Source organism: Dicentrarchus labrax, unplaced genomic scaffold, assembly GCF_905237075.1.
Source record: "Dicentrarchus labrax unplaced genomic scaffold, dlabrax2021, whole genome shotgun sequence".
NCBI lineage: Eukaryota > Metazoa > Chordata > Actinopteri > Moronidae > Dicentrarchus > Dicentrarchus labrax.
The window spans coordinates 13,663,308-13,681,804 of NW_026136713.1; the positions used below are offsets into that span (position 1 = coordinate 13,663,308).

At 38.4% G+C, this 18,497-nt stretch overlaps 1 protein-coding gene across 6 annotated transcripts in view; it reads left to right on the plus strand.

Moving 5' to 3' along the window:
* LOC127375217 (glutamate receptor 3) overlaps nt 1-8,063 on the plus strand; it is an 81,977-nt gene extending 73,914 nt beyond the window's left edge. The window contains exons 14-16 of one of the 6 annotated variants that reach the window (XM_051421177.1): nt 2,405-2,519; nt 3,961-4,208; nt 6,273-8,063. In XM_051421177.1, the coding sequence (XP_051277137.1) occupies nt 2,405-2,519; nt 3,961-4,206 (361 nt within the window). In that variant the 3' untranslated portion in view covers nt 4,207-4,208; nt 6,273-8,063. Of the gene's footprint in view, nt 1-2,404; nt 3,939-3,960; nt 4,209-6,272 lie in introns of those variants that run through there. The other 5 variants (XR_007887338.1, XM_051421176.1, XM_051421178.1 and 2 more) reach the window with 5 other exon arrangements.
* Nucleotides 8,064-18,497: the final 10,434 nt, after the last annotated feature.

The window sequence follows — 18,497 nt, forward strand, 5'->3', positions numbered from 1 at the left end:
ACAGACAAGCTGCAAGGTCCCAAGGACTGCATATTGTGCCATTACACTCTTATTGTCATTTGTCATGGATTGGCCAAGACCACAATGAACAGTTAAGCTGGAGAGAGTCATTTTTAAAATAGCCTCACCACAAAAGGCTGCATGAGGCATAGATCAAATAATGTCTTACTAAATGCCTGTGGTTTATTTCTGAAAAGGATTTTGTGTTCAAAAGTCACCTTTTTTCAATGTTTGCATTGCTAACATTGCTATGTTCTGTAGTCACTGAGCTCAGGAGGCCTGCCTGTGCTACTAAGAGCTCATGCTCAGGAGCCATTTGAAAGCATCTCTTATGCTGTCGTCGATCTTTTATCATGCACAGGTATGTACCATCTATCTGTTTCCTGGCTTGTTTTGGCTCCCCAGGACTCAGTGGAAAGGCCCGATTAACTGGAATAATGCGGCCTGGAGCACTCTGCTCCAAACTGCGCATCGCTTGGCCCTGTCCCGCTCACAGCTCCATGTTCCAACAGACATCAGGAGATACACATAATCATGCACACAGCTGCATGCACACCCACTCACACAGTTAACACAGCTCTTTCCTGCCTTCAGGCACAACACAGTGCAGCCTTGATTGAGTTTCAGACACAGAGCATGTTACAGGGTAATTGCATTGTTAATCAATGTCTCTCCAAGCCAAGACAATGGTCTGGTCTTCACAGTCCGTTTCTCTAGATTGGCTATGAGGGATATACAGTGGTGTAATCTTCTTTCAGTGCATTATGCATTTCATGGAATTGCCTATGGGGACATTCTTCCCAGGGAGTAATCAGGTCACTCATTTATCGATGCACTATTTTCCTTTGCTTTTCTCTTTTACACAGAGAAATTGATCTGAACCACAAATGTCATGTTATAACAAAAAAATATGATCTTTACTCAGCTCATGATTTTATTTAGGTGCAGTATTTTGACGTCATGCTATAACCAGCAAGCAGTGGTAGAATAACTAATACCACAATGTGAAAATACTCCACTACAAGTAAAAGTATGTATGTATTATAACATGTACTCACTGTTTGACTTTTATATATGATTTATATTAATAATACTGCTGCATTAATGTGTATGTTGCATTTAATGTGCATGTTTAAGGTTGAGCTGATTTGAACTACTATGTGCTGTCAGGTAGTTTAATCTGCAGCAATGCGTCATATTGTTTCAGATCAGTATATCTTTGCAGTGTCGCTGTCCTGTGAGAACCACGTATCTCTGAAAAGTCAACTTTTCATAAGAAAAACAGCCCTGTTTTCAGGTTTGGACAATGAATCTTCCAACTAATCCAAGGGGAGTTTAAATATTTTTTTTAGCTTAAGAAGTAGGAGAATTGTTTCAACCCACAAAGGAACACTTAATTCTTCACTTTTTCACAAAAACTCAAAATCACCAAATTTGGGGATACTGGTTTTCACTGGATAGTAAGAATATGGAGAATTATAATCTGAAAAGTAACTAAAGCTGTCAGACAAATGCAGTGGAGGAAAAAGTACAATATTTGCAATACAATATGTACAATAAGTATAAAGTTACATAAAATAGAAATACTCAAAGTATAAGTATCTCAGATTTGTACTTCAATGCAGTACTTGAGTAAATGTAATTAGTCACATTCCACTGCTGAGGGCAGGAAACAGCTGTGTCAGACATTAGATTATGCAGCTACAGGCAAATATGAGAGGAATTATTCCGCTGATACTTTTGAGCTTAGTCCTGCAGCTCTGTGCAGTTTGGTTGGGACACACTTCATCTGACACTAATCTGGCGTAATTGGGAGATAAGGTTTTCTTAGCGATATGCTGGGATAGAACAGGCAAGAATTAATTAAGCTCTGTACTTTTGGGCACAGTTGCTTGGATATGAAATTGGTTGTAATACCTCTAGAATTGATTGTTGTCACTCTGGTGACAGTAGTATTAGTAGTATTAGTCATCACAGGATTAGGCTGATATTGTGGAAATGGAAAGGTAGTGTGTGTATCGCTTAGATTTTTCTGTTTGTTAAGACAAAGCTCTTGTTGGACTGAACTTGTTAAATGCTGGTCAGAAAGAAGCCCGTGTGATTCAACACCTGCCCCCAAACCAATGTACCCTGATGCTTTTTAATACTCATAGACTTGCAGATTGTACTGCCAGTACCTGCTTGTCGCCCTGTTAACAGCGTCTGCCGATTACTCAAAGCGATATGGGTAGGTCCTGGCTTTAGACTAGGGGTTATAAAGGTAATAGGTAGAATGCCTGCTCTCTGTGATGTTGACATAGCCAGGAGCCCTGCTTTATCGCTTTGTAAAGTATGTAGTAGTTTAAAAGTTGAATAACATAAAATAACATAATATAATGTTATTTATGTTATTTCCCACGTGAAGAACTCCTGTAAACCTTGCAGTATTGAAACTCAGTGAACAAGGCATCTTAGACAAGCTGAAAAACAAATGGTGGTACGATAAGGGTGAATGTGGAACCAAGGACTCTGGAAGTAAGGTCAGTCGCTGCAGGTCTTTTGTACTGATTCCAAATTGCATTTTGACGTACTGTTCATATGCAAGACAAGACTTCTCTAACATCTATAGTATACATTTTCTTTATTTGCTACACATAATTTTTCTTTTTTTAGTATTTTAGTTTTTCTGCCACAAACTGTAACACAGTTTACACGTGGCTTTAACATGAGGCACTGCTTCCCCAAATTCATTTTTTTTTTTTTTCATGCCATAGAAATGAGACACTTTTTGATGCAATTTAAAATGTAGAGTCTCTTTTTTGTGAAAACTGTAATGATAATACTGTGGGGAAATTGCTAAAGTGCCTTTCAGACACACCATTTCAATTGAATCACAGCAGTTACAGTTGTTGATAAATGCTATTTTTGCTCATTTTCACTCTTGACATTCATGATACTTTGACCATTATGCTGCTGTTTCTATTTACCAAACTGTTAATGAAAATTTGATTTATTTGTGTTGTTACTAGTTTGCATCAAGATGTGTCTATTAGATTCTTTGGCCTCCTGTGGTGTGATGAACAAGCAAAGCCTCTTATTGTGATGAGTTACTCAAATTCAACTTCTCTAAGCGGTGAGAGCACCGTAGGGTGTCCTCTAAATCTTGTGGCTGCTCGGAGTTGAGGTTAGAGGCTCTGTTTGCGCATTACAAGAAGTTGAGGAATGTAATAAACCCACTATTTAACCCTCTGAGATACAGTCAAAGCCTCAGATTACAGGTTAGGGTCGCTAGATAGCTTTATATATATCCATGCTCATAGGGTTAAACTGCAAATAGTAAAACTCTAATGAACAAATTTTTAATGAATATGTTTGGTAGGTAAGCAGCAGCAAAATGGTTTGATTTTTAGTGTTTTTTTTAAACTTTAATGGAGCTATCATTCATCTACTATGAATTTGACTGTACTGTATGACAATGTTGCCAAGAGAGTTATACGTACATGTCGCTAAGAAGATTTAAAAAAGACAGGGATTTTCAGAGCTATTGACCTATGCGATACTGACCAGCTTCCTAACATGGTCAAGAGCAGAAGCCATTTTACACACATGTAGTGTAGGGAAGGGAAAGCTCTACATTCACCAGCAGATAGAGCATTAAGAGTTGGCTTCTTTCTCCTTTGTGGAGAATGGTTTGACTATGGCAGTCTGAAGTTCCTTACAACTTTGTGACAGCCATAGGAAAATCAGTTCAGACGAAATTCTAGCTTTAGCACCTCATTACATCTTCAATTTTTGGTTGCTTGCAGCAGTTAGTCCATAATCTGCCATATGTAGCACCAGTAAGATAGAGTATGATGATTTGCTAAAGCAGTTTTAAGTCAAGGCAATGTTAGACTCAGTTTGAAGGATGCAGGCTGTATTTTGTTCTGCTGCCATTCCTTCACTGCAAATCTCTTAACTATGTTATTCACTTTCCCCCAGGACAAGACAAGTGCTCTCAGCCTAAGCAATGTGGCTGGTGTCTTCTATATTCTGGTTGGAGGGCTGGGGCTGGCCATGATGGTGGCTCTGATAGAGTTCTGTTATAAATCACGGCAAGAAACCAAACGGCTGAAATTGGCCAAGAATGCCCAGAATTTTAAGCCGGCTCCCCCGACCAACACCCAGAACTTTGCCACATACAGAGAAGGCTACAACGTATACGGAACTGAGAGCGTTAAGATCTAGAGGTATGTCACCTCTCCGTACTGTCCACACAGTCCCCGAGCACTGTGGGAGATGAATCATTTAGCTTCTTGTCATATCAGTCGGAGTAAATAATTCATGTGTATGTTTTGCTGTGTGGAGCTGCTTGTGAAATTTTTTATGTTTGTCATGTTGGGTACAACAGAACACACAAGGCCACTCAAATACAAAACTCTGAGATGTCGTTTATACATGGTAACCTATAGCTGCATGGGTAGTGCCTCAGGCTATATGAAGTGCTACAGCACTCTTATAAACAACCGCTTGTTTTGTTCCATTTCATAGAAATGCTGTATCAAGTTATTTTTGCATTGTCTAAGAATTGAATATGCTATTAAAATGCTTTATTTTGTGATGGTAATCTGATCTGTAAATAATAATAATTTAAAAAATTGAAGTTTATATAGCTTTCCAAACAAAGCTATGTAAATAAAAAAGAAGCACTTTACAATTTAAAATACAATTAGCAACAGTTAATTAAATATTATATCCTATTATAAAATCCAATTAAAAATAATGATACAAACAATAAAAAAGCCATTTTTTAGAAGTGACTTAAAATAAAATAATGTTAGCTTCCCTGATCACGTTGCATTTCAGATCATAGGAGGTCAGGAGATCAGCTATATATTCTGGAGCTAACCCCTCTACAAGCCTTAAAAGTTATCACAACCCTAATATAACAAGGAGCCAATGAAGAGATTTTAACACTAGTGAGATGTGTTATCTCCTGTTTTACCTTGTTATGAGTCTGGCTGCGACATATTGGATCATCCACACTTTATTGAGGCCTAAGGCATGGTAAGGGTCAGTTCTCCCGAATTGCATCAACAGAAACAAACATATTTTATATTTACCTCTAATTGTATCTAGTCGAGAAGATATTTTTGGTTTTACTTGGACAGTTTTGAGATTTTAGCCTCCATCTCAATAGATTTCTAATTTCTAGTGATCACAGCATTAAAAAAATCACATTCATGGCAGATTGTTTTTCGTGGCACTTGCAGGCAGTGGAATAATCTGCAAACACAACATTTACATATTATCACCTTCTAAAGTTGATATGTTCGCAAACAGTTGTCTATTTACGCTAACAGCAGGTATGGGGCAGCATTTGATTTATTTTGGTTTTTATGGCCCCCTGATGATTGTAGGTCTAATATTCACTTTTAGTGTTCATCAACTCCTGAGGGAAATATTGGCCTCTAAATGTAGCTAAATGCACAGCTACCAGCTAGCTGCTGGACAGATAGTGTACAGTCAGTTTTTGGAGCTTGAAAACAGAGCTGAATACATCTGCCTGCTGCTGACTCAGAAAACATTGATCAGAGCAGTGTAAATAATCAAAAAGAATTGCGTGATAATTAACAGGTTTACCCCAGTCATATTACAAGTTGGCATTTCACCCATTGTTAATATAAAACATACTGATTCGTGCAGCTTTCAAATCTATTACTCTGAAAAATACACAGAACAGACTGAACAGCTTTCATAGGGACTATTTCTTCTGTAGAAACTTCCACTGAAAACTCACCACAAATAAGTGGGAATTCCCAAAATATCTGTATGTAACAGTACGACAGCATTGAATTAAACAAAACATACCTAGGAAGTACACTCTTAAATAAATTGTTAGTTTTGTATTTGATTGGATTGATTGCATGTGTGTTCGTGTGCTTCTTGTTAAATACTAAGTACAGCTGTACAACAGAGCAACGTAATTAAAAGGCCCTGAAAACATATTAACTCAGTCAACTTCTCACTTTGAGTAATGGAATCCCACATTCGTTAGTTTTGTCTGGGCTCTTCTCACTGGTGGTTAGAGATGACTACTCTTAAACAATACTTGAATTGTTACTCATTCGGTGTTACTTGGAAAAGACGTTTGAATTTGAAAATAAATTGCCTTATTTCCGTTTTTATTCATTTTTAATTCACAGTCACATATTTTCACCCAACATGAGTCACACCCAAATGTAAACTTTTCCTGCCAATCATAAAAACCTCAACTCTACCCATGTTTGCTTCTGCTCTGTATGTTGACACAGGTTAAGAAAACATTTCCATTGTCCCTTACAACTGTGACTAAACATCTATGAAAGGACAGGATCGCGGGGATTGAGCTCCAAGCCAAATCCTCTCGGCGGACACGGCATGATAATCTGCAAATGACGACACGACTGGACTGGTCATGGGAAGAGCCGATGCGGTTCCCTCCTCTCAGTGCCTTATGGAACTCTGAGTCCAATCAATGCAACTCATTCACAATGATATTGCTTTTTTGCTTGAAACTCATACAAAACAGAAGAATGGTGCAGTGATTAAAACATATATATATATATATATATATACATCTATATATATAAATAGATAGATATATATATAATACATTTGACATGTTATAATGAATGAGAGAACTAAAGCCATCATTTGCAACCCTAAGCACATTTTGAAGTGCCAGAAAGAAGACGAATCTTATAAGTGTTTAATTGGTTTCTTGTAATCAATATGATCAGATTACTCTTCATCCTTCTGCTGCCAGATTTTCACTGGTTATATGTGTTCAAATAATTTTATTAGATCTGTTCAGTGCACTGTAAGACACTGGTTATTAGACAATAGCTTTTATACTGCTGTAAGTCACTTATAGTGACCATATACTTGTTTTAAAAGACAGATTGATCTTATTGGAGCGAAATGCCATTTAGCCCGAAAACAATTATGAGTGTGTTGTTTGTACTCTAAACTCTGGTGCTGCTGCCACTGTCTTCTGAACGTTTGATGGGACTCATGAAGATGAGATAATGATCTGGTTTTGCTTTTACGCACCCCAGAACCAGGTCATAATTCGCACTTCCAATACTGCCAAGAGTGTGTTTTGTATGACAAAAGAGTGTGTAAAGCAAGGTATTCATGCTTGAGTAAAAAAAAATTCTGTTTGTGATTTACAGTTTGTAAAATATCAAAGGAGCACTGACTCGCTAAGGTTCGTCGCTCCAGACAGTCTTTCCCTGAAGTCTAGAGTCTTCTGTACATGAAAGTAAAACCAAACAAAAAGGGTAATTCAATTGTAGATTAACTGCAATCCAATTAAAGGATAACAGTAATGGCTTTTAAACTGTAGTATTTTGGATTACCTTACCATTTTCTTTAACAATTGCACATTTTACAATGAGCTGTGGTTTGCTTTTAATTTGATTTCCTTTAATGAGCATTACAGTGTTTGGTGACTTCACTTAGTAAATTAAAATATATGAATACAAACGGAAAATAGATTTATACAAGGTTATACCAGGGAGAGTCCTGAAGCTTAGCACATTTCCATATTGCTGTAATAATTTCTTTTCTTTCAAAAAGACTGTGATTCCATAGGATTTAGGAAGATAATTATCTAATCACCTGAAACTATGGGCAGATAGTTTTGTATAAAAAAAGAAACTGATAATGTGAAGAAAAACAAAGAACGAGTTGTGAAAAATGTGTACATTTAGATAAATGAGAATTATTTATATTACACAATGAAAGATTGGCCTCCCTTTTTTTTCCTTTTTTGTTTTTTTTCTAAGAAATTGCATGTGAAATCAGTGATGCTTGACGAGCTCTGCTACTCACAAACTGCCCTTAGGTTAACGTTAGAAATCCAGCCCTGGTTATTCTTTTGTAAATCAGTTTCACCTTTTTCTTTTTGTACACCTCCCCTTCTGCAAAAAAACAAAAATTTGCCAGGCATAGTAGTGGGTACAAAAGAGCAAGAGATGCATGCATAATTTGAACCTCATTAGTGAGGCGCTGTACAGAGAATTTTAATACATTTTGTAAATAAAAATGTACAGAAAGGGTCCTGTGTCTGTGTTCATGTCATTTCACAACACTGTTTTAACTTGGCTACGCTGAATAAAACCCTGGATGGTTCTGCAGGGATTATAGGAGCACAACTCGGCTCAGGTTAAAGGCACTGCATACTTTAACTCCAGTATGGTGCCACTGGAGTGTCAGTAGCCCGAGCAGCCCCCTGCAGACAAATACACAAAGAGGGGATTTTTTTCCTGTAATGGTCCAATATTGAACCGTTAGTCAGTGGAAGTGTGTGTGCATGTTTTGGATCAATAGTAAGCACCATCTGCCTCAATCTTGCTCTCCTGCCTTGCATCCTCTGATTGAGGGCTCCATTGACAGCTTCATCTGGCATGTGATCTTTCTCTCTGTCTCTCTCTCTTTATAAGATGCTTTGTGACACGATCAATAATGTATTATTATAACCACCAGCTGCTTACAAAACATACTGCACACGGGTGCTGTGTCACACATAATTCCAGCACAAGTTTTAAAAATCTACATTTTAGGGAGGATATTTTCGTCAGGATTTATTTGAGTGAATACAGCAAAGGCACAGTTAATCATTTAAACCCTGCTTATTCCCACAGTGTAAATTCTTGAATATACAGTAAATCAGCACAATAGATTGCCCAGACAGTCTGTGTCATTTTACTGGTCTCTGGGTCTGCATTGTGTGGTAAAAATGAATTCCTGCTTCCAGAGATTCTGCCTGCCCAGCTCAAATAACAAATCCAACAAACGTGGCAAAAGACCAGTGTTTTTTTTTTTCTTTCATTTTTTGGATGCGGACTCTGTGATTCAGGATTATTCACTGCACCAGTCCTGTGGAACAGACTCAGGCAATATAAAATGCTACTGTACGATCCAAACAACCCATTTCTGACAAAGCATGAAAGGATATTGCTTTTTTGTTCTTTCTTTGCTTCACTGCTTCTCTGTTTGTGCTTTTTTTTCTTCTTTGTTATGCCTGGACTGCTTTCAAACAGGAACAAGACGATGTTGGGGAGTGGTGCGCGAGGATGGCACTGCACTGCAGTACACGATGCTCATGAGACTATTCTCTGGAATTAGTTTACTCACCTATCAAAGAGGGCGACACATGGCAGTGTTTGTCCTACAAGAATAGGAGAAAAACAAGAGGCAACAAGCAATTAGGATGAGGCCTTTCATTCAGAAAGTAACACAAGGAAAAGGAACCGTTAATCTAGTCACAGGAGCACACAGGACAACTAATCATCCCCCACTGTGCCGTCACACACTTCTCACATGTGTCGAATTGTATTACTATAGGCTGGCCGCTCGTGCTGGCTGTCTCTTCGGGCCCGTGGCTGCGAAAGTGAATCTGATCTAACATGGGCTCTGTCACTAAGAGGGGAAGATGGTTATATATGTGTGTGTGCATGAGAGAAGAATAAAAAGAGTGAGTGTGTGAGAAAGAAAGAGAGAAAACTCTAAAGGCAGAAGAAGGACGTGTCACGGGGAGGATACTTTGATTACAGCTACCGGAAAAAAAAGGCTTTCTGGTTCACTAGCTCCCTCACTTTGCAGCGTTCTGCAGTCTTTCACCCTATCTCTCTCTCCAAGGACACAATGAATAAATCAGATTCCAACTCAGTTGTTCCATTTCCCTCTTTTCTCCACTTTAGCTCTTCAGCCTTCTTCAAGTGCACCTGAAGAGACCTGTGCTTGACATTCAAGTTCAGTTGACATTGATCAGCTTCCCAAACATGTACCCTATTATTTAAAAAATAGTTCAGAGGCATTGTCATGAATAGAAAGGTTTTTCAATTGAATTCTGACATAAGCGGTGTTTCACATTTAAATCTGTTTAATCTGTTTACCATACTTCCCTCATTGGCTTTTTTGGAACATTTCTCTGTTGATTCTGCTTTTTTAAGCACATTTTAATGACTGCAAAGACAACAAAGATGGAGAGAGATGACACACGGAGTTCATATGTGAAGCCTTCGGGGCTTGACTGAAACAACAAGATTTAAAAAAAACAACAAATATTAGCACAGAAACACCATTAGCATTCTGCTCTGAATAAGAGATAACAATTTACATGAGCTTTGGCACACAACTCATTATTTAACATCATAACTATGACAGAAAATATGTACATTTTGTAGGCATGTCTCCCATTTATGCAAAACCCCACTTCTCCAGACAGTGAGTAATGCCAGTGTGACTCACAGACAGCATGCAGATAGCAAAGAGAAGATCCTGTTAGTGTTTGACTAGACCTGAATGGGCAAGACCCACGATTCGACTTTGAACAGAGTGTGATCGCTGGCGATTGATGTGCCAGTTCCAGAATCTGCAGAGGCAGCTGTCCTCATGGGAGTTTTGTGCACCACAGATTCAGGGTCTAGAGTTAAATAGAGAATGAGTGCTGCAATATATAAAATACATACAGCCAACTGCAGTCCTGACACCAAAAGACAGCTCAAAGATGATGATGGCAAGGGTTTCTCAAGCTGACCACATGTATGTAAGTGGCAGCTCGGAACATAACAAGGCACCTTGTCCAGCAAAGTCCTGCTTTCTGCTGCTAAATGCCAATGAAACATACACCATGGTGCACTTGAACATTACTTTCGTTTGCAAGTGGACTTCTTCCTCAAAGTAACAAAGCACATGGTCTCCAATTTAACGAATGTTGCAGTGGAATAAAGAAAAAGTCTATTTTTAGACACAGCTTCATAACGTATCATCAGTGTTGTTTTCATTTTCCCTCAACCTGCCTCAGTAATACCCCAGGTCATGATTTCCTACATTTCTCTCATTTCCATCCAAAAAAAGAAGTTGTGCTCAGGGAGGCTTTATAGAAGATGTTGAACCTCTTGCTCAAAACACAAAATATCTCAAGGCTGCATTACATTATTGATTGTTGAGGCTCTGTGGAGAAATATCTTCTACTACAATGATGATTTCTCTCAGTAGTAGTACTTGTGCAAAATGTTGAGTGTAAGAAGTCTCGGCTCTTTGATTCTGAGGGACAGACCATAAAACCTGATGGTTAAACACTGCTGTCTCAGCAATGGCCATTGTTGCTGTGCTGTGCACTTATCTACATTCCTTATCCCTAACCTCAAAATTAAGCATTTATAGAATACAGTTAAAGAAGGAATGGCATTTTAAAGTGTTCATAAATGTATTAGTCTACAATTATAAACAGTTAATGACTGACAGCATGTGTAGTGATGAAACATTGATTAACACTATAGGTACAAAACTGTTTCTATGATTCTAAATAAAATAATGTGTTTTAAAATACTAGATAATAAAAAAATAGATTTTCAAGGATTGTAGCCACATCTAATAGCCTTTATCGGAAGATGGAGTTTGCTCAGTTGTTGTGGAGACTGAAAATGTGTTAGTAAATAAATAAATACATCATCAAAAAATGTTATTACTTCACTTTAGTCAAAGGACCAGTTATTTTTTTATTTTATTGTTTATGGAATGCTCTTAAATACTAAATTGAGGAACTTAAAGTTAAGTGCATGTTGCAAATTAAATTGCTGGTGGTTTTTCCAACATAAAATTTGACATTTTGGGAAATACTCCTTTTTGCTTTCTAGTGCAGAGTTTAATGAGGAGATGATACCTCCTAACCAAACAGAGCACCTTTGGGATGAAATGAAAGAAGATGTTCACAACATGGATGGAAAATCTGCAGATAGTGCATGACAGCCGCAAGCATGGCCCAGCATCCCTGTGGAGCAATTCTAGCATTTTGCTGAATTTGATGAATTCAGCTACTTTGGAAGTAAAATGAAGACCTAACTATCAACAAAAGTAAAAGTGAGCTATTGAGGGTATTGAACTGATTTATGGCAGCTCTGATTGTTCATGTATGTAGTTTTGTTCTTTCACTAAATGTGTGGAGGACAGAGTATAGTACTGAAAGGACTTACAGTGCTGAATCAGAAAGAAATGAACAGAAAGTAGTGGGGGTTGAAGTCCTGCAGAGCTTCATTAATACGCCCCATTAGAACTGACAAGTAGCCCAGTGTGACTTCACATCTGGACATTGTACTTCTTCATTATAGCTCAGGGCAGCAGGCTTTTATACAGTAATAGATTTGGCATAGTACGGCTGACTGCGAAAGTATCCCCTTTGAAATAGAATTCATGTTGACGCAAATATATTGCACGGCTCAGTCTACATTTATGAAGTGAAGTGATCATCAGTCATCAGCTGCCACCACGCAGCAAGTTGTTTTATTTCTCACAAAAGGAAATTGCTTTGGTAACTGTTTGTTTGGGTCACTGGTCTTCAGCTTTGGCTTTTATAGTCTAATGTGTAATCCAAACAGCATAAGAGTTTTTCTATGATGTTATAATTGCTCCCCACAATAACAAAAGGGAATATGAGTCAGCTGTGGTCCATCCCTCTAGAAACCACTGATTGGCTTTTGATGAAAGTTCAACTGTATGTTGTTGCCCAACTGCAGCGTTTTCTAAATCACAGTTTGTCCTACGGGGGGCACTACGTAATGGATTTTTACAAAACTGTGGGGAATTATAACATTCTCACATATTCATAAATAAACAGATCAGCCCATAGAAAGGTTGCTACATAATTTGTTGACTCATCCATGAGTCATATGCAGTAATATCTGAGATTGATCCGGGCCATGTGTCCCAAAAGCATCTTGAAGCTTAGATGATTGTAACACATAGACTTACAATCATAGTAAGATGATCTTAGCCTGGAAGGAATAGTTTGACATTTTGGATTTATTTGCTTTCTTGCTGACAGTTAAAGCTCTTTTACATAAAGTGTGATTGGTAGGGCGAATAATTCATAAGATTTAAAAACATATCGCTGAATGTAAAAACACACAAAATTGTGCTCTGATGAAATGCAGCATTTATTTTATGCATTCTAAGGTAAATTTTCCAGTCCACAAGTAAACTGTAAAACAAATAAATAATAAGAATAGTGAATATGAAAAGGCTGTTAAATAAGAAGATTGATGCCACTCTCATGTCTGGGTATATTGAGCTGGGGCCAAGAGGTGATTAGCCTAGCATAGTATAAAAACTGAAACCAGGGAGAAACAGCTAACTATCTCCAAAATTAAAACATAACAACACCTCAAAGAGTCAATAATTAATTAGTTGAATATCATTTGTTTGAGGACTTTATGAACGTATTATGAATTTTGGAAAGAACAGGTCAGCTTTTCTCCTTGCTTCCAGTATTTATGCTAAGCTATGGTAGCTTCACATGTAGCATACAGAAATGAGAGTGGTATGAATCTTCTCATCAGTCTTATTGGCAAATTTTTGGGGAAATGATGCATCAACCTGCTGCATAACCAATATCTTTACACCTTGCAGTACAATTACTTTGACTGGCCCAAGGCAGAAACAGTCTTATAGCTGGTTTCTTTTGTGTTTTAATTAGATTACAATAAATTAGATTCTATCATTATAAATCATTTCAACTTATGTGATTTACATTGTACTTCTGCAGGCCGTAAGAGGTGTCTTTACATTTTTCAGTGTGGTTCCTGCAGGAGACATTACTGATACAGTATTACATTATGTAACTTTTCAACCAGAAAACAGTTCCACTATCATGTTGATGCTACACTGAGGTGACATTCCCTCTCTCTGCCCACTATGCTTGATCTTGCACTTGTGTGACTTATGGTTTCGGGTCAGAGCAAGTTCGCAAGTTAGCTTAGCTGTTCTGCCAGGAACTGGGTGCTCAGAGCAGAGGCAGAGTGTTGGCCTTTACACTGGCAGCACTGGATCTTTGTGCTGTGGGAGATGAAGTTTTCAGGCCAGCGACAGGGGGAGGAATGCTGATGGTGGTTGTGCCAGAACACGACCCAGGCGTGCTGGCAATGTAACCTGCCAGGCTCAGCAGCTTCTATTGAAATAGATTATAGCAGAGGCAAAGAGACTGAAGAGGACGATGGACGAAGCTGAGAAAAGAAAAGGAGCGAGAACAACCACCAGACAAGAGTAAATGTGGGACTGGCTTTCAGTCATTAGTAAAAGCTTCGTGAAATAAAAGTTAGACCGACGTTGAGCTGGCCTTCTTGCTGTTTGACTAGTTAGTAATATTAGCTGGCTTGCTATGGCTTGTGTTGTTGCACAAGTTGTCGACTCACTAGTTTTAATCACATCAAGTAATGTAATCATTACAAATGCGTGTGTACAGCTGTCCATATTTATGACAGTGGTATTGCAACTCTCGCAACAAATACCAAATATTACATGGTGTTGCTCTAATTACTTGACATGAAGGAAATAAAAGCACATTTTCACACACTTAGGCTTAGTTAATATAGACTCTTCTCCTCAGTATTAGAGTTGTTGCCAGTCCATTAGAAGCTCAGTGGCTCAAAAGCAAAAGGTTCTGTCAGTACCTGACAGTGCATGAAGCCCCATCGTTGTTTTAAAATACCAGGCTTCCACTGCAACAAATTCGAACAAGGTACAGGCTGAGAATTACTTGAACAACAAGAATGAGCAGTCGGAGGCGTACTTCATTCACTGAAGCATCAGAAGAGAAAGGAGTATGAGAGGCAGAGGAAACTATGTGGTAATACTCTGGTTGTTCAATGTTTCTATTCAAAATTGACAGCAGTTACAAGATAATGGTAGTGCTTTTTAAATTTGACAAGCCCTTGAGTAAATAAATAAGATGTACCGTCTGAAGGTGAGATTGTAAAAAACAAAACCAGCATGAGGCAAACAGAAAGGGATGTGCCCAGCTCATTACTGCTGGGGGAAAAAATGGTGTGTACAGTGGATGAGCAGCATAGTCCCTGTCTTTGAACAGGAAGTGATGTTCCTGTCACAGTAGCTCCTCTAGAACCTAATTAGAGCTTTAAAGGCAGAGCAGCTCTTTCTTGTCGTCCAGGTAGGTAATGTGGGTGTACCTCAAAACACCTTCGAGCAGTCATCAAAGTATAACCAAAGCTTCAATTTAAATTGCATTTCTACACTGGCTTTTAATGACACACACTAGGTTACAGTGGATGAGATACGAAGTGCAAATGCCATCCGTGTTTTGCATACAAAGCAGCTGCTTGTGAGTCTCATTGCTAGCGCACAAATGATATGTACATCCATATATATATCACAAAGAATTCCTACATGTGTGTGAAATAAAGATCTGATTTGCTATATTATACAACCATGCATTCTAAGGATGCAACTAGTCTTTTAATGAGGTATTGTAGCCTCTGCGTGAATGTTGATCTAATACGCCTTTGGTTTCGAATGGAGAATTAATGAGGTGCTGTAATATTCTAACATTTTTAGTAAGAGAAAGATGTTAAGTGGCGCTTAACCAAAAGCTTTACAGTTTCATACCTCAAAAGAGGCATAAGGTCAGGATAACAGTGTTTTTCTAGGAATTGTGCATGACTTGACTTCTGTACAGTTCATGCTGCTGATGCAGGGATATTATGTTGTTCTATAAAATGTTTACACCCAAATCTTTATGTATTCTCACGTTGTGCCACTGACTGACTGGAATGACCAAAAAAAATGAAATTCAGTCTTATATGAAAAACACTGCTGTCATGTGGTCCTCAGACACACATCGTATCCATTGCCCTGGACAATATAATTTCACATCATCTCCAAGGTGAAATCCCTGCCAACATCATGGGAAACCCTGTGAAGGAGTCAGGGAGTAGGGGTGGGGGTGGGTAACTGCTGTGATGGAAACACTGCCTCTTCTAAATTCAGAAGAATTGCTACTTCGAGTGGAGTCATCAGCATATTTTCAAATTCACTGTCATTTCCTTCATTGACCATAACAGCAAAAACACTTCATCTGCTCCGCCGCTTGACGGGCGCTATTCAACAGGGACCGACTGAAAAGAAGCGCCGAGCCTGCAAGAAGGCCCTGTCCAATCACAGGGCGCGGACAGGCGTACCAAGCCTGAGAGAGAGGGGGGGGGAAGAGGGAGCCAGAGCAGCGGGAGAGATATTCAGAAATTGCATTTCAAGAATATGTGATATAACAATAGGAATGGGTCTGGCCAGTACATTCTCTCTAAATGTCAGAGAGGCATTCTTGGTTACCTCATGCAAAGTTAAGAGTATAAAGAGTTTTGAAGAAATGAGGATTCAGCTGCTACATAGAGTAATATTTCTGCATATTAAAAATGCATAGCAACCACTGAGACAGAAAGAGACCTTACATACTGTGGACTCAGAGTTGCAATCTTTTTCTTTTTCCTTAACACAAAACATTTTCGGCACTCAGAAGGTAATGAAGAGAGAAAAAAAAAACGTTTAAAAGAATCCTTTTAGTAAAAATATTTTACACTGGCAAAATTTATGGGATTTTTCAATTGTCTGCACATAACACCCATGTCTCATATGGAAGGCTATATTTGAGCCATCTCCCGCAGCAATAGCTCAATTTAATAGAACAGTAACGGGATACTAGCCTAGAACACTGTTCAATTTGATTACGCAGTTCATGGGGACTGCGGACTTTGATAAAGGCTTGATTTATTTTGCAGGGAGCTTGAAATAATAATCCTCAGCTAAACCTTCATGGCCTCCAGGCTCAAACTTTTAATAACGTTATGAGAGAGATGAGAACAGTGCATCACTCCAGGCCTGGTGCAGCTCTGCTCAGCCGTCCTGTACAATAGGCTCTTCCCATTGCTGTTGGTGCCTCTGCATGATGGGTTGTTTGTTTTTGTTTGTTGGTAGGCTTCTAAGCCATCCAAGAATGTGCCCTTGGGTCTATCTTAAAAGTCATATGTGCACTTATATAACCTGTGCCATGAATCATAGTGGTGTTGAGTGTTTGCAAAGACAGTAGTTCTTTGTTAAGGCTACAGCATCCTTATAATAGTGCTGGGGATTGTTATTAAAAACCAGAGAAGAACAAAGAGGTTGTAAGCTTCACAGGCTGCAACCAAATGCAGAATTAAGAAAGACTGGGATAAGAGCACATAAGGGAGATTGTGATATAAACAGGCTGAAACTGCCTTGAACTGCCACTGGGGGCTCATAAAAACTGAATGGAGAGTGTGCTTTGTGTGAATTATTTAAATCTGGAGGGCAAAGACCATTCAGACGCTGAATTCTCAATGAGTATGCGTGGGCATGAACATCATTGCTGACATGACAAGCAACCTACAGTTACAAAAGTGATCAGAAACCCTGTTGAGATATGATGATTTGCAGGACAAAATGTGTTTAGAAGGTTGAAATCATTTGAAAGAATATTTTAAAAACCCTGACTTGCTATTAAATAGCTTAGAAGGACTGAGAATTACTTAAACATGTAGGATTTAGTAGTGTAGTTCCAGATTGCAACTCTCCTCCTCCCCTTCCACAAAAATACACAAAAGACCCTATCTACAGCTAGTGTTTGGTTTGTCCGTTCTGGGTTGCTGTAAAAACGTGGCTATATCTGTATATATAAAATGCTCATTCTAAGGTAACTATAACATATTCTTATTTTCAGGTGATTACACACTCATGAAAACAATGTATCATCCTGGAACTTTAAGCTATTAGTACCCTGGCAATGTAATGCAATATTGACAAAATATATCAAGAGTAAATGGAGATATCAAAAAATCAAAGATCACAGCAGTGTCCAGATTCTGTATCTCATTACTTTGAGTTAACAAAGCCTGTTTTCTCAAAATGATAAAATAGTTCATTTGTGATCTTGAGATAACGGCATTTAATTGTAAGCATGGCTGTTCTCAACTTCCATATATAACAGTAATATATAAGTAAAAAAAACACTTTTTCAAATTCAGCCCGGTTTTGATGTTAACATCTAGACCATGATAGAGAGTGTAAAGACAGAGGATATCCTTTGTGATACTGACTGTGAAGCCCTTTGAGGCAAATTTCTGATTTGTGATTTAGGTTACACAAATAAAAAGGGGCTTGACCTGACATCAACATTAGCATTCATGTTCATGTCAAGTTGTAATCATGCCACTCACTGAACGTAAATCTAATATTCACTTTCCTTTTAGCTTTGCTTTGCTCTCCACCAACTCCTGAGGCAATGGTTCTTTATCTTCTAAATGCTCTGTTTACCTGTTTTACCTTCAGCACATTATGAACGTGCAAACAATAAGTTGATATGGCGAACGTGTTAGCAAACAGTTGCTTGTTTTGACAACCAGCAGATACGGAGCAATAGCAGCACTCATTCGCAGTTGTGTTTCTGGCCATTGATGAGTGTAAGTTAAATATTCACTCCCCTTTTTGCTCTATTTTGCTCTATACCAACCCAATGCTCCACCAAATAAAGTTGTCTTTCAATTGCTGGACAGTAAGTTTACAGTGGGTTAGAGCTTCTTTCATCTGCTGTGTATGAAAGCGACACTGATGAGAGCAGTGAAAGTGAGCCAAAACAATTGCGGGCCAATAAAACCAAAACAGTGAGCTGAGAGATGCTAATGCTC